The sequence below is a fragment of the Corvus cornix genome, chromosome 27 (genome assembly GCF_000738735.6).
Source record: "Corvus cornix cornix isolate S_Up_H32 chromosome 27, ASM73873v5, whole genome shotgun sequence".
NCBI classification, from domain to species: domain Eukaryota; kingdom Metazoa; phylum Chordata; class Aves; order Passeriformes; family Corvidae; genus Corvus; species Corvus cornix.
In genome coordinates, this window is record NC_046355.1 from 2,281,084 (window position 1) to 2,296,659 (window position 15,576).

Consider the following 15,576-nt stretch of genomic DNA (forward strand, 5'->3'; position numbering starts at 1 on the left):
GTACCAGCCGAGGGGAACTCGGTACAGGCTGGGGGCCTCCAATCCCAGCTGGAGGCCCTGTACTGGCTGGGGCGCCTGGTACTGGTGTCTGGAGGGTTTGGTACTGGCTGGAGGGGCTGGTACTGGTGTGGGGGTCCTGCACTGGCTGCGGGGGGGGGGCAGCAGTGGCTGAGGGGGTTTGGTTCTGGCTCAGGGTTCCAGACCTCGGGAGGTCCAGTATAGACTGGGGTGTGCCCGTACTGGTGTTCCTGTACTGGTGGGTGCGGGGGGACACAGTCTGATGCTGGCTGGGAGGGATCTGGCACTGCCTGATCCACTCCAGTCCCTGCTGGTGCGGGGGTGCCCAGTGCCGGCCCGCCGCTCCGGTACCATTCCGGGGATGAAGCGACCGGGAGCTCCGGTACCGCCGGGGGTGCTGCCGGCCCGGGGGGTGATGCCAGTGGGGCTCCGGTGCTGCAGTGCCGCGGGTGCCAGCGGCGCTGCGGCAGCCGGGGCGGGGAGGGTGGAAGGGGCCGATACCGGGGGCGGCGGGCCCGGGCGGGGCGGGGCGGGGCGGGGCGGCCCGGGGCGGCGCTGCCGGTGCCGCTGCCGGCGCTGCCGGTGCCGGTGCCGGTCCGGTCCGGCGGGCCCGGGGCCGCGTGCGGGCGGGGCGGGGGCGGCGCTGCTGGCCCGGCCCGGGCGGGGGGGCCGGACGGGACGGTGACGGTCCCCGGCGCGGCGGGCCCGGCGCGGCCGCTGGCGGAGCATGAGGGAGCCATGAGCCCGCTGCGGGGGTGGCTGCTGGCCGCGCTGCTCTCGCTCGCCCCGCGGGCAGGTAGGTCCGGACCCGCTCCCGCTCCGCATCGCCCCGCTCCCGGCCCCGCTCCCGGCCCCGCATCGCCCCGCTCCGCTCCCGGCCCCGCCGCCGCCGCTGCGGCTTTTTCGCTGCATCGACACATTTTTCCGCAGCGCCGCCCCGCAGAGCCCCGGGAGGGGCCGGGCCCGCGATCCCCCCGCACCTGCCCGGCCCCGGCCCCGCAGAATCCCGGCCCCGCACCAGCCCCTCAGCCCCGCGTCCCCCCCTGGCCCCGGCCCCGCGCCTGCTCCGGCCCCGCGCCCTCCACCGCGCTGTCCCCGCACCGGCCCCCGTCGTGTTCCCTCTCCGGAGGTGGCCGCATAGCAGACCCCGTGTCCCCTTCAGGATGTGTCCCCATCTCGGCTTCCCCGTCCCCTGCATGTCCCCATAGATGTCCTCAAGCAGCCCTCCACGTTCCCTTGGGATGTTTCCCCATAGCGGCCACCCCCCGTGTCCCCTGGCTGTCACCTCCAAAGGTGTCCCTGCACCAGTCCTGCTGTCCCCTCGTTGTCCCTTCTAGGGGGGGTGTCCCCATACCAGTCTTCCATCTCCCGTTCGGTGGTGTCCCCATCCCGGCCCTCCCTGTCCCCTGGGTGTCCCCTCTGAGATGCGTCCCCATTCCAGTCCCCCCTTTTCCCTGGATGTCCCCTCCAGGATATGCTGACCCCCCCCAACCTTTCCTTCAGGTGTGATGGCATTTCTGAGCCCCGTCTCCCTTGCATGACCCCCCCGGGATGCATCACTTTATCAGCCACCCATGTCCCCTGTGTGTCCCTTCCAGGACATGCCACTGTATCTGAGACCTCCTGAGCTTCCCCACCCGGATGTATTCTCCTGCTGGTCACCCCCATCCCCTGGGCACCCCTCCCAGCCCGTGCTTGCTGAATGTCCCCTCCTGGGCACACCAGCGCACCTGGATGTTCCCCAGCTGTCCACCCTGGGACAACCCCTGTACCCACCCTCCATGTTCCCATCCAGGACATGGGTGTCCCCTTCTGGATGCAGTGCCACACTTGGGTCAACCCCGAGCGTGTTCACCAACTCTGTCCCCTCGTGTTCCCATCTCCCTGTCCCTCCTCGTCCCCAGCCCTCCACGTCCCCATGTCCCCAAGGCCCCTGTGCCTCCATCCCTTCTCCTCCGCAGCCCCCCGAGCCCCCAGCCCTCCCAGGGTGGCCGCGACCCTGTCCCCTCCCCGCAGGTCCTGCCGCGCAGGCCGGCGCGCTGCCGCGGAGGCTCCCGCGGGCCACATGGCAGGAAGGGCGGGTGGTGTCCCAAATCACCCACCCCAGCCGGCTGGTGGGGCAGAGCTCGGGAGGAGAAGTCCCAAAGCATCAGCTGGACACCAGGGTCAGGAATGAGCCCGGAGGAGGAGGAGGAGGCGGAGGACCCGTAAGTGAACGACAGCCCCCTAGCCGCTCCCTTTCCGGGGTCCCTGGCAGGTGGAAGGTCCAGGTCCCCAGACAGCCGCCGTCACTGGCCCAGCCGCACCCAGCGTGTGCGTGGGTACCAGCGTCCCGAACTGGAGCCCTCGTCCCCCCAGGGACCATCCCGCTGCCATCCTCCCAGGAGGGACACTGAATTGTGCCGCGAAATCCCATTAAATCTGGGAACCAGTGGCGCGCGGGCATTGGGAGGGATGAAACGGGAGCGGGCAGGTGGCAGGCAGGGCTCCCACAGGAACAGGCTCGTGGGTCCGGCAAGGACGGATCCAGGCCGCGTGGGAGCGGCGCCCATGTCCCCCCCAGTGCTGCTCCCCAGACCAACCCGGGCTCGGGCACTGGGCAGTGACCTTCACCCCAAGGCCGGCTGTCCCAGCGTTTCGGGGAGCGGCACACGCGCCCCATCCGGCACGGGGGAGTTTGAGGTGTTGGCAGCCGCGGAGGCCGGCGCCCATCGATCCCCGTCCGCGCCGGATAAAGGCGAGATGAGGAGCTGCTCTCGCCGCGGAGGTGATTTACACCCGGCGTCGAGTGAAACCGCCGGACGCCGGGAAGCGCCGGCAGCCGCCGCGCTGGCGGGAGGCCAGGGAGGTGTTAAGCCAGGGTGTCGCGGGGGGAGGGAGCGGCGGAGATCCTGGGGAATTCGGGCTAGGTCCCCGCGGCAGAGCCCTCTCCGGCCTTGCTGCCAGACCCCAGGGTTGCGGTCGGGGCCTGGGACATCCCCTCCCCGTGGTGACAGACGGTTCCTCATCCCAGTGTCCTCATCCCGAGCTGCGCTGGGTTCCCAGCGAGGGGACAGGGCACGCCAGGACGGGTTTGGCTTTTCTGCCGTTTCGCCATGTGAAGCACCGGAGGGGCCCGCAGCCGCTGCCGGGCTCTCACCCGAGCGCCGAGTTTGCCGGGGCTGAGGCCGCGCCGCAGCGCTCGGCTCCCGCTGCCGCTGCCGGCGGCAGGAATTAGGTCAGGAGCGGCGGCGCCGCAGGGCGGGAGAAGCGGCGGCTCGGCTGCCGCGGCCGGGCTGGGCCCAGCGCCGGGGGGACCCTCCGGCACCCCCAGCCCCGCACGGCACCCGCAGAGGGGAGCGATGGGACGCAGGTGCCATCCCAGTGCTCCAGGGGGTGATGGGTTTAAGAAAAAAAACCCGGTTTTCTTTTAGGCTGAATTTTTCGGCGAAAAAAAAGAAAACAGACTGTATATTTGGGTTGGGGTTTTATTATTATTTTAGCTATGAATTTTAGGCGGGGGGGCTGACGGCTCTGGCTGTCCTGCAGGGGCTGCACCTGGCACAGGTGAGCTTCATGGTGCGTGCCTTCGGCTCAGCCTTCACCCTCGATCTCCGGCTGAACCAGTGAGTGACCCGGGGGTCCGGGCAGGAGACCCAGCATGGGCCTGCTGGTGCCCCCCGGGAGGAGGGGAGGGGCTGGGGGGTGCTCGGGGATGGGGCAGTTGTGCGGAGCCATCCCAGCTGCAGCAGTGGGGGCTGAGCCGGGGGAAGGAGCAGAGGGGAGAGGGGCCCATGGGACGCCAGCGCCCTCCCAAACTGGGGGTTCCCATGCTGAGGTGATTCCGTGTATATGGATGGTGGGTGGTGTCCCACACTGGGGTGGTGCCCTGCACATGGATGGCTGCTGTGGTCTCCCTCTTCCTTCTCTTCCTCCTCTTCTTCCCCACCCCACGGCCTCTCATCCCCCACCTGCTCCCTGCAGCCACCTCCTTGCCTCCCACTACGTGGAGCGGCACGTCGGCGCGGGCAGCAACGGCAGCCACAGCACGGTAAGATGTGTGCCATGCTGTGCCATGCTGTGCCAAACCATGCTGTGCTGTGCCGTGCCAAACCATGCTGTGCCAAATCACGCTGTGCTGTGCCAAATCACGCTGTGCTGTGCCAAACCATGCTATGCCATGCCATGCCATGCCATGCCATGCCATACTGTGCCAGTGCAGGGGTTGTGGTGGCCGGTTCATAAATCCCACAAAAGCCCACGAATGGTCCCAAGCAGCTCATCCCCACCCCCGTGCCCCTCGGTGCCCACTGCCCCTGGGGTGCCCAGCCCCTGCATGGGGGGGCTGCCATGGTGATGGGGGATGCTCCTCCAGCGGGGGATCCCTGGGTGCTGTGGGCACCAGGCACACCCTGAGGGTGCCCGGCAGTGAACCCCAGAGCCCCCGGGCTGGGTGCGGCCCCTGGGGGTGCGGGGCAGGGCGGGACTCGGGGCTCAGCGCCCGTCCCCGCTCCGCAGGGCGCGGGGGAGCACTGCTACTACCAGGGCCGGATCCGGGGGCAGCCCCGCTCCTTCGCCGCTCTGTCCAGCTGCCAGGGCCTGCGGTGAGTACCCCCACTGCCAGGGGGGGCCGGGGGGCCGCACCCCTCTGCACCCCGACACGCCCACCTCTGTTTGCAGCGGCGTCTTCTCGGACGGCCGAGCCACGTACCTGATCGAGCCCCAGGCGGGCGCCGAGCACGGGCAGGTGAGCGGTGGCACTGCCGTGTGCCTGCCTGAGTGTCCCCAAGGCAGCTTTACGGGTCTGGCTGTGGCTTGGGGACAGCCATGGGGACACGGGGACGTGGCAGTCCTCCCCTCCACGCACGGCCGTGACACACCTCTCCCCGTGGCAGGGCCTTCGACCACACATCGTCCAGCGCGTCCCCAGCTGCCCCCGACTGGGTGAGCCTTCGCACGGAGCTGTTCCTGGGGATCGGTGGCCTCAGTGGCCCCGTGTCCTTGTGTCCCACCATCTCTGTCCCCTCCCTCCAGGCTGCCTCTTCCCTGCGCTGAGCCAGCGTGTCCCGGGTGGGACACCAAAGCTGCGGCGGCGGCGGCAGGTTAGTGGGGTCAACGGGGTACACAGGGCAGGGGACGGAGGACATGGGGCAGGGGACAAGTGTGCTTGACCCTGGTTGATTTCTGCCAGTTGGCTGCGGGTGCAGCCAGGCTGCTCCGTGGGTGCTGGGGTGGTGTTTGCAGGGTGCTGCTCCTGCCTGCGCTCAGGGGTGCCCAGGGGACCCAATGGAATACTGCTGGGGCTGCATCCCAAGACCACCCAGTGGCTCTCCCCTTTCCCTGGACCCCAAACATCCCTGGCGGGGTCAGGAGCCCCATCCGGGTGCCGGTGCCAGCTCAGCCGCGGGTTCCCTCTGCAGGTCCGCCGAGCCCAGCACACGGTGCACAGCGAGACCAAGTACATCGAGCTGGCCGTGGTGAACGACCATCAGCTGGTGAGCGGGAGGTTCCAGGGGCTGGCGGGGGCAGTGAGGGGTCGGGCTGGCCCCCCCCAATCCCGCCTGGCCCTGGTGTGCTCCCAGTTCCTGCAGCTCCGCAAGTCCGTGGTTCTCACCAGCAACTTCGCCAAGTCCGTGGTCAATCTGGCTGACATGGTGAGGGGGATCCCTGGAAGGAATTTGTCCCCGGGGAGATTGTCCCTGGGAAGGTTAATCCCTGGCACCTGATGGGTTTGTCCCTTGGGGGCTTCATTCCCAAGGGGTTTATCCCCAGTGGGCTTATCCCTGGAGAGAGGGTTTATCCCCAGTCCTGGTGGGGTTTGTCCCTGGGGGGTTGTCCTTGAGGAGACTGTTCCCAGCAGCTGGTGGATTTGTTCCCAGGGAGTTTGTCCCTAGTTCCTGGTGTTATCTCGGGGGCTTGATCCTCAGCACCTGCTGGGTTGGTCCCTTGAGAGTTTGTCCCCATGTAGTTGGTCCCACTCTTGTTTTTCTTCTTTGGCACCTGGTGGGTTTGTCCCACTGGTGTTTTGTCCCCGGGAATTGTCCCTGGTGACAGATGTGTGTGCCCAGCTCCTCAAGTTGTCCACAGCAGTTTATCCCTGGTAGCTGGTGGGTTTGTCCCTGGGAGGGGTCGCGTCCCCAGCACCGTCCTTTTGTTCCCACAGATCTACAAGGAGCAGCTAAACACCCGCATCGTGCTGGTGGCCATGGAGACGTGGGCGGCGGAGGACCGGATCCGGATGGGGCAAGACTCCCTGGAGACCCTGAACGAGTTTGTCAAGTACCGGCGCGAGGGGCTGGCAGAGCACAGTGACACCGTCCACCTCTTCTCGTGAGCGCGGTGGCCACGCGTCCCCCCCCGGGGCCCGGGACCGCGTCCCCCGTCCCCACCATCCTCTTCCTCGCAGGGGTCGGACGTTTCAGAGCAGCCGCAGCGGCACCGCCTTTGTCGGGGGTATCTGCTCCCCTGCCCGCGCCGGCGGCGTGAACGAGGTGGGTGCGGCGAGACCCCCGCGAGGGCGGGCTGGGGACAGGGACGGGGGTCCCTGCGGTGACACCGCGTCGCTCCCGCGCAGTACGGCAACGTGGCGGCCATGGCGGTGACACTGGCGCAGACCCTGGGGCAGAACGTGGGCATGATGTGGAACAAGCACCGCACGGCCGCAGGTACCCGCCTCCCGCGGGGCCGTGGGGACAGTGGGGACGCTCCGCGGTGCCACCAGGCCGGCGGCGGGACAGTGAGCACCCCCAGCCCTGTCCTCTCCTCTCCTCCCAGGGGACTGCCGGTGTCCGGACTCGTGGCTGGGCTGTATCATGGAGGACACAGGGTGGGTGCCCGCTCGGGGTGGCACTGCCACATCCCCTGCACACTTCGTGTCAGCGCTGCCGGCGGGGGCATCGCCGAGGTCCTGCCCGGGTTCGGGTGCCTGGCAGTGCCCCCGGGCAGGGCAGGGTGTGACAGTGACCCCCATCCCCCAGGTACTACCTCCCTCGGAAGTTCTCCCGCTGCAGCATCGATGAGTACAACCAGTTCCTGCAGGACGGCGGCGGCAGCTGCCTCTTCAACAAACCCCTGAAGGTAACGGCCTCCCCGACCCCTCTGGGGGTCACAGTGGCGAGCGATGCTCTGGGGGTGGCTTCTGGGGTCCCTCGGGACTCTTGGCGTCCCCAACCCCTGCCACGGTCAAGGTGCTGGTGCTGAACCCCCAGAGCAGGAAGAGCCTCGTGCTTGGCAGCAGTTTGGGGGTGCTGCCATTCCCCAGGGATGTGATGCCCTTTTCGGGGGACCCATGGCAGCAGCTCTCATGTGTGTGTACGATGTCCCCCCCTCGGTCCCGGCAGCTCCTGGACCCTCCGGAGTGTGGCAATGGCTTCGTGGAGGCAGGCGAGGAGTGCGACTGTGGCTCGTTGGCGGTGAGCAGGGTCGGGGGGCTGCTTCCCCCGCTCTGGGGGGCTGCCGGGGCTGCCAGGGGGCTGATGGCCGTGATTCCCGCTGCTGTCCTGGCAGGAGTGTGCGAGGAGCGGGGGAAACTGCTGCAAGAAGTGCACCCTGACCCATGACGCCATGTGCAGCGACGGGCTCTGCTGCAAGGGCTGCAAGGTGCGGGGCTGGGAGCATCCAGGGGGCTCAGGGGGCCCGGGTCCAGATGTGGATCCAGTGGGGTCCTGTCCCGTTCCTGATGAGCTGGGTTTGTGCCCCGGGCAGTACGAGCCACGTGGTGTGTCCTGCCGGGAGGCTGTGAACGAGTGTGACATCCCCGAGACCTGCACCGGCGACTCCAGCCAGGTGAGTGGGGCCGGGGGGACATGGTGGGACATGCTGTGGGGCCTTGTGGCATCACCCAACCTCTTCTCCACATCCCCACAGTGTCCCCCCAACCTCCACAAGCTGGATGGATACTTCTGTGAGAACGAGCAGGTGAGTTGAGCCCAGCCTGGTGGGACACAGCCCTGGGGCTGGGCACATCCCCCCGGGCTCCAGCATCAGGGCTTGTGCGTGTTGGAAGCACATTTGGGACTGTCCAAGGCCCCGCTGGATGGGGCTTGGAGCAACCTGGTCTGGTGGAAGGTGTCCCTGCCCATAGCAGGGGATGGAACTGGATGGGCTTTAAGGTCCCTTCCAACCCAAACCAGTCTGTGCCTCTGTGACTTTTTGTCAGCAACTGCAGCCACAGCTGAGCCACGCACGCACACACACATGGCTGTGGGCTTTGGGGTGAGCAGGGGGCCCTGAGCCCCCACTGCTGTCCCGTGGCTGTGCACACGTGTGGCTCCTGCTCCCTGCACCACGTGAGCCGGGGCAGTGTCCTGGGACCAGGCGTGGGGGGACATGTGTGGGGCTCATTGTCCCTGCAGCACCTCCCTGCAGTGCACCTGTGTGAGCCCTTCTCCAGCCTCATCACCCCTCTCCAGCCCCCTGAGCCTCCTCCAGGACCCTGACTCCTCTCCAGTCCCCTGACCCCTCTCCCATCCCTGCAGGGACGATGCTACGGCGGGCGCTGCAAAACCCGGGACCGTCAGTGCAACGCGCTGTGGGGCCGCAGTGAGTGTTGGCCTGGGGTGGGGGAACGCAGGGGGTGACGAGCAGGTGACACTCACTCCCTGCCAGGCTCGGCCGAGCGCTTCTGCTACGAGAAGCTGAACGTGGAGGGGACGGAGCGGGGGAACTGCGGGCGCGAGGGCCTGGGCTGGCTGCAGTGCAACAAGCAGTGAGTGACCCTTGTCCCCGCGGCCCGTCCCGGTGCCACCTGCCATCCCAATGACACCACCGCTGCCTTGCAGGGACGTCCTCTGCGGCTTCCTCCTCTGCGCCAACATCTCGGGGTCGCCGCGGCTGGGGGAGCTCAGCGGGGAGATCGCCACCACCACCTTCTACCACCAGAACCGCTACATCGACTGCAGGTAACGGTGCCACCGTGGGGACCGGGATGGCTCCAGGTCCCAGGGGTCCCGATGTCACCCGCTGTGGCTGTCCTGGCACAGGGGCGGCCACGTGCAGCTGGTGGATGGCTCGGACCTGAGCTACGTGGAGGACGGGACGCCCTGCGGGCCCGGAATGCTCTGTCTCGACCGCAAATGCCTTCCAGCCACCGCCTTTAACTTCAGCTCCTGCCCCGGCAGCTGGGACGGGAAGATCTGCTTCGACCACGGGGTGAGGGGCGCGGTGGGGACAGGGGGACACCCGGGGAGTGTCACGGTCGCGGGGGGTGACGCCGTCCTCTCACAGGTTTGCAGCAACGAGGGGAAGTGCATCTGCCGGGCGGAGTGGACGGGGAAGGACTGCAGCGTCTACGACCCCATCCCTGAGCCGAAGCCGACGGGGGAGACGGAGCGGTACAAGGGTCCGTGTGCCCGCGGGGACACGGGCTCCCTGCTGTCCCCAGGCCTCACAGGCTGGGCTGTCCCGCTTTGTCCCCAGCCACACCGGGGCTCCAGAGTGTCCTCCCACCCTGGTGCCACAGCTCAGCTGGGCATGGCCGGGTTTGCCCTCTCCCAGGTCCCCACAGCTCTGGGTCATCCCTGGAGCTGTGTCCCCATGTCCCCGCATCCCATCCCCACTGAGGTGTGTCCCTGTGGCTGGGTTTGCCTCCCTCCCAGGTCCCCACAGCACTGGGACTGCTGTGTCCTGGTGTCCCCCTGTCCCCTCCCCACTGACATGTTCCCTGTGGCTGGGTTTGTCCCCTTCCCGAGTCCCTGTGGCACTGGGGCATCCCTGGGGCTATGTCCCCGTGTCCCCTTCCCACTGACGTGTGACCCTGTCCCCTCCTCCCTGTCCCCTCTGTCACAGGTCCCAGTGGCACCAATATCATTATCGGCTCCATCGCGGGGGCCGTGCTGGTGGCTGCCATCGTCCTAGGGGGGACAGGCTGGGGATTTAAGTAAGCAGCCACCGCATGGCTCGTCCCCTCTGCTGCTGTCACCGGCCACGTCCCCCCCGTGCACCAACACCGCGCCAGGGCCAGGCCGTGCCCTGCTGGGGCACTGCCAGTCCCCCCAGCTGGGCATCCCCTGCGGTGCGGCCTCTGGTCCCCTTGGCCCTGCCTGGTCCCCTGGCCCTGCCTGGTCCCTTGTCCCAGCCCCTGCCTGCCCCCTGGCCCTGCCTGCCCTGCCTGCATGTGCCATTGGGGTGTCACTGTCACCCGGACCCCGTGGCCGTGTCTGTCCCCAAGCATGGGGTGCTGGGGCGGGGCTGTGTCGGTGGCCCGCCGTGTGTGCTCCTACCTGGCACTGGGACACTGCTGCTGCCTGTGGGACCAGGGACACCGGGGTGGGGGGACGCACCAGGGGGGACAGCGGGGACACGGGGGTGGCACTAATGCTCCTCTCCTCTCCCCCTGCCACCCCCCCCAAGGAACATCCGCCGAGGAAGGTACGACCCGGCGCAGCAGGGAGTGTAACCGTGTCCCCCCATCGTCTCGTCACCGTCCCTGTCACCGTCACCGTCCGGCAGCCTGACGGCGTGGGAGCCCCCGGGCCCGTCTGTCCGTGTGCTGTGTGTCCGGCCGTGCTGTCTCCATCTCTGTGCCCCCACGGCTGAACGGGAGCAGCGGCTGGGGGGGCCTGGCAGCAGCCCCCCCCCCGGTGCTGGCTCATTTCAGCTCAGTGTCCCCCCATGTGTCACCCCCCTGTCACAGCCCCCCACTAAACGCACCCCACTTCTGTGTTGCAGGTCCGGGGGGGCCTGAGCGGGGCCGCTCTGCCCCACCCCCCCAGCGCCTCATTAACAGCAATTAAATGGGGCGGCGCTGCCGAGGGTTCGGCCGAGGAGGAGAGCGGGGGGGGCCACCCGGGACCGCCCCCGGCCCCCCCCGCACCGCCACGAATGTACGGGGACCCCCGGCCCCCCCGGGCTGGCGGCGCTCGGCACTGGATGAATGAATGTACCCGGGGGGCCAGCGGGGAGCCCCTGCCCCACATCCCCCTCTGCCCTGCAGCAGCATCTTCCAGCCGGGGGCCTGGGACCCCAAAAGGCAGGCCCGTGTACCCCAGGACGAGGCCAGTATACCCCAGTACCAGGCCAGTAATACCCAGTACGAGGCCAGCACCCTTTCCCAGTTCAGGGCCTGGAATCACGTCCCCCTCACCCCCGGTGCCTGGGCTGGGTCCCACGGGGGCCGAGTCCTGCACCCCCAGATGTGCCTCCCCACCCCCCCAAACTCCGTGTGGGGTTTGTCCCCTCAAATTCTCCCCCGATCCCCCATGTCACGGCTGCACCCCCCAAGCCATGGGACGCCGAAGTCCCCAGTGGTGGGACAGGCACCCACGGGTGACAGCTCTCCCTCAAGACTTCCCCCACTTCCCCAGCTCAGGCAGGTGAACCCCAAACTGGTGACACTGGGGTTCAGGGTGACAGAAGGACCCCCCAGGGGACAAGGGTACAGGGTGAGCCCTGGGCTGGGGACACATGGGGCTGCTCGCTGGGTGGCACTTGTCACCCCAGTCCCAGGGCAGGCTTGTGGCACCCGTTCCCCACAGACTGGGTGTCCCCCACCCCCGCGGCAGGCTGGGGGGAGGCATCACCCCCTCCCTGTGGCACGTGGCACATGTCACCCTGCATGGGGTGGCTCTGTGGGGCCACCCAAACCACAGCACCACGGAGCACCGGGGGCCACACTGGTCCCTTTAACCACTGGTGACACTCAGCATGGAGGGGGAACGTCCCTGGTGGCACTGGGTGACACAACCCCGTGTGTGTGTGCGTGTGGGGACACCCCTGGGGACACTCAGCAGGGGGACAATGGGGAACGATACCCATTGCCCACAGCGGAGTGGGGGTGTCCCCTCTGTGTCCCCTCCCTGCCCAGTGTCCCTGCCCACCACCAGGCGCCTTTGCCATGGAGACAGAGGGTGACCAAGGGTGTCCCCAAGCCCAGCCATGGCCAAAGTGTGTGGTGGCCCCCAGCCTGGTGTGACAGCCCCACTGAGCACCCACGGGTGCCGTGGCTGTGGTGGCACCACAGGGGACAGGGTGGGAGGTGACAGCAGGATGGGGGTGGCTGGACATCCCCTGGCTGGGCTTCAGTGGTGGCTCCTTGTGTGATGGATCAGCAATGGGAAGGGAGACATGGGGACCTGGGACCACCGTGGGCATCAGGGGTCTGGATCAACCCCCCATCTCTATCACTGTCACCGCAGTGTCCCCACAACTGTCACAGCCACGGTGCCGGGGTGCTCCCCGCGGCGAGGGGACACCCCTGGTTCAGAGCAAGAAGCCACCGTTGTCACTGGGTTTGGGGACATTATAATATATATATATATATCTATATATATATAAATACCGGGATTTTTCTTAATGATTTTAACGCTGTCAGGGTGGGAGGGCCCGCGGCGGGGGGGGGGGGGGGGGCACCCGGTGCTTCCAGAGCCAAGCGAGCAAAGCCCCCCCAGCCCCCGCTGCGCCCACGGCCCCGTCCCGTCCCGGGGACGAGCACAGCGGGGCGGCGTCCCCGTGCCCCCCTCGCCGCACCGCCGCCACCCCGCACCGCTGCTCGCTACCGCCGGGCCGGGCGGGACCCCCGCGCCCGCCCCGCGCCCGCCTGGCCCCGAGCTCCCGCTTTGCACGTGCTGGGAGCCGCCGCCGGAGCCGCCGCTCCGGGCTCGGCCCTGGCTCCGGGCTCGGCCGCCTCCTGCAATGTCGCAGAATTTATTTACAATAAAGATTTGAAAAACGATGGGGCTCCGCTTCTCACCCGCGTGAGGAGGGAGGGGAAGGGGCCAGGGAGGCGGGAGGGTCCCCATATTCCATCCGTGAGGATGCTCTGGCCCTCCAGCTCATCCCACTGATGGGTTCCCCATGTGCTGCATCCCACCCCGGCCTGTCTCTCACGATTTCCACATCTGAGTCAGGAGACACACCCAGTATGACTCCCAGTATGGAGATGATGGCACACGGTGAGTGTCACCCTCTCACCTGGTGCCTGCCTGGGGACCCTGTCCCACTGTGGGGACACGGGGCTGCTCCCCGTCCCGTCACGGCGATGCTCAGTCCCTGTGCAAGGACACTGCTCCATCCCTGCTCCAGCCCAGGGACATCCTCAGCGCAGTGAGCGCCGCGCAGGGTCCTGGCAGCAACCCCTGGCAGAAGGGGACTGGGGGACAGGTCCCCAGCTCCCAGAGGGACCCACGAGGATCTTCCCATGGAACCAGCCCGGGTGGTGCTCAACTGGGGCTGGACCTCAAAGCTCCGCGCTGTCTCACTGACCAGCACGGCCGGACTCGCTGGGACACCCGGACTCCGTGGGACACTCGGACCCCCTGAGACAGCCAAAATCCCTGGGACACCGGACTCCGTGGGACAGCCGGACCCCCTGGGACACTCGGACCCCCCGGGACAGCCGCACTGCCCGGGCCGATCGCTCGGCAGGCTCCCCGGCACGGCCGCTCCTCCTCGCACACCGGCCAGGAGAGGGCTCTCCCAGCACAGCCCAGACGCGCCTGGGCTGGACGCGCAGGAGCTGCTCCGACGTCCCCAGGATGCTCCAGGGCCACGCGTGTGCCCGCGGTCCCGGCCCCGCGCGGGCCCCGGGACTGGCGGGGGTGCAGCACATCCCCTCTGCTCGCGGTCCTGTGCTAGTCAGGGGTCACCGCACGAGCGTCACTTCACTCCCCTGGGGGACCCCTTCTCCGCCCGCCGGGGACAAGGGGCGGGATTCAGGACAATTCCTGCTGTGGCCACCTCCCCCCGAGCCCCCAGACGTGGGGCTGGAGGTGTCCATCTCCCCGTGAAGCCCTGAAGGGACTCGCTCTGGTGTCCCCCGTGCGCGGCAGGAGAACACACCGGCTCCAGCTCCCTGCGGAGATGATGCTGAGCTCCAGCCTGGGATGCTGGGGGTGCCCTGAGCACCTCGAGGTGCTGCTCCCTGGGGAGGACACCCTGCCCCGGCTGGGAGCCTCTCTCTGCCTCCAGCCCACCTTGTTAAAGCCATCACTGTCAGCCCCTTGCTCTGCCCCCCGTGGCAGGACGGGGCGAGGGGTGAGGAAGAGGCTGGAGGAGCCTCTGGCCGAGGCAGTGACCGCGGGGTGAGAGGGGGGTCTGCACCAGGACCCCCTCAGTGCCCCCTCACCACAGTGCCCTTCTGACAGGGCAAGGCTGGCAGCAAACGGGGCTGTTTCCCCCGTGACGTGGCTGCAGGGGCATCTCTGCACCCCATGAGGGGTTTGATGCTGTTTTGCTCCATCCACAGTGGAGCTGTTCCACAGCACGGAGTTATTTTGGGCTGGTGTCGAGATACCAGCGCGATGAGTGAGTCAGAAATATTCCAGATGCACTGGCTGCTTCTGAATCTTGAGTTATTCAAAATCTTCAGGGTCAGGAGGGCAAAAACCATGATTTCAAGTGGACCCAGCTGAGCCTGCTGCCCTGCAGGGTCACACAACACCCACCGCTCTTGATCAGGGCAGGGTTCCTGTGCCAGAGGCTGGGGCACAAGGACACCACGATGTTTTGGATGTGTCTGGAAGAAGGGAGATGCTCCTTGGCCAACTGCCCAGGACCACAAAAGCTGCAGGAGGCAGCAGGTCTGGTGCCCAGAGACACCCAACACCCCAGGCTGCCCTTTCTCTCCATCACAAACTGCTCCAGCTCCTTTGCAGCTCCCCTCATGGCTGCCCCAGGCACAGAGCATTCCCGCCTGTCCTCAAGCTCCGTCCTTCTCCAAATTCACCGGTTCTGTCAGGGTCAGTCCCCGTGCTCAGCTCTGATCTGCACTCCTCACCCACTGCTTTAACTACACCTCCCAAAGGTCAACCACAGCAACCCACGGGAGAAGCCAGTCTTCCATTTCCGTGCTGAGATCAGAGAACCAGGGAAGCTGGAAAAGCACTCTAAGGCCATCGAGTTCTACCATTCCCCCAGCACTGCTGAGGCCACCACTGGCCCCTGTCCCCAAGTGCCACATCCACAGGTTTTTAAACCCCTCCTGGGCCAGTGACTCCACCCCTGCCTTGGGCAGCCTCTTCAATGCCTGACCACCCTTTCCATTAAGGAATTTTCCCAATATCCACCCTGAGCCTGCCCTGGCCCAGCCTGAGGCCGTTCCCTCTCCTCCTGTCCCTGTTCCCTGCCAGCAGAGCCCGACCCTCCCGGCTGCCCCCTCCTGTCAGGGACTTGTGCAGAGCCACAAGGTCCCCCCTGAGCCTCCTTTGCTCCAGCCTGAGCCCCTTTCCCAGCCCCCTCAGCCACTCCTCATCAGACTCCTGCTCAAGGCCCTTAACTTAAGAGAAAAAAAATCCAAACAAATCCCTCATTATTAGTAAACCCAAAGAAAGAAGAACCCAACGCCTCCCCCGCGCGGTGTCTGCGCCATTGCATAATGGGAAACCCTCGAACCTAAAATATCCGCGCTCCTCTGGTTGCTGAAGCTGATGATCGACCATCTGGCTGCGATTTTCCAACGCTAATCTAACGAGGCAGACGCTGCTTTTGGGGTGAGCACAAGGACGAGAGCCCTCGAGGACTCCCCAGGAAGGTGTCGTGGTCCTGGCCGAGGCTGGGGGCGGAGAGGGGCTCCACGTGAGCAGCAGCTTGTGAGAGCAGAGGGAGGCTCAGGCTGCTCCCCCATCACGGAGCTGGGATCTTTGG

At 67.1% G+C, this 15,576-nt stretch overlaps 1 protein-coding gene across 4 annotated transcripts; it reads left to right on the top strand.

Moving 5' to 3' along the window:
• Positions 1 to 584: 584 nt before the first annotated feature.
• ADAM11 (ADAM metallopeptidase domain 11) lies at positions 585 to 12,265 on the top strand. Of its 4 annotated transcripts, XM_039565846.1 has the most exons (27): positions 585 to 814; positions 2,035 to 2,225; positions 3,547 to 3,623; positions 3,982 to 4,048; positions 4,516 to 4,601; positions 4,678 to 4,744; positions 4,893 to 4,941; positions 5,032 to 5,099; positions 5,418 to 5,492; positions 5,580 to 5,651; positions 6,161 to 6,327; positions 6,404 to 6,488; positions 6,572 to 6,662; positions 6,772 to 6,823; positions 6,975 to 7,074; positions 7,338 to 7,409; positions 7,504 to 7,596; positions 7,702 to 7,782; positions 7,864 to 7,914; positions 8,475 to 8,538; positions 8,605 to 8,704; positions 8,778 to 8,897; positions 8,979 to 9,147; positions 9,223 to 9,337; positions 9,784 to 9,874; positions 10,348 to 10,365; positions 10,666 to 12,265. In XM_039565846.1, exons 1-27 carry the CDS (start codon positions 757 to 759, stop codon positions 10,679 to 10,681), a joined length of 2,295 nt encoding a protein of 764 aa, XP_039421780.1. In that variant the 5' UTR covers positions 585 to 756; the 3' UTR covers positions 10,682 to 12,265. The 4 variants fall into 4 exon arrangements, with proteins under 4 accessions (XP_039421780.1, XP_039421779.1, XP_039421782.1 ...); XM_039565845.1 differs by having other exon boundaries at positions 10,348 to 12,265; XM_039565848.1 differs by lacking the exon at positions 9,784 to 9,874.
• Positions 12,266 to 15,576: the final 3,311 nt, after the last annotated feature.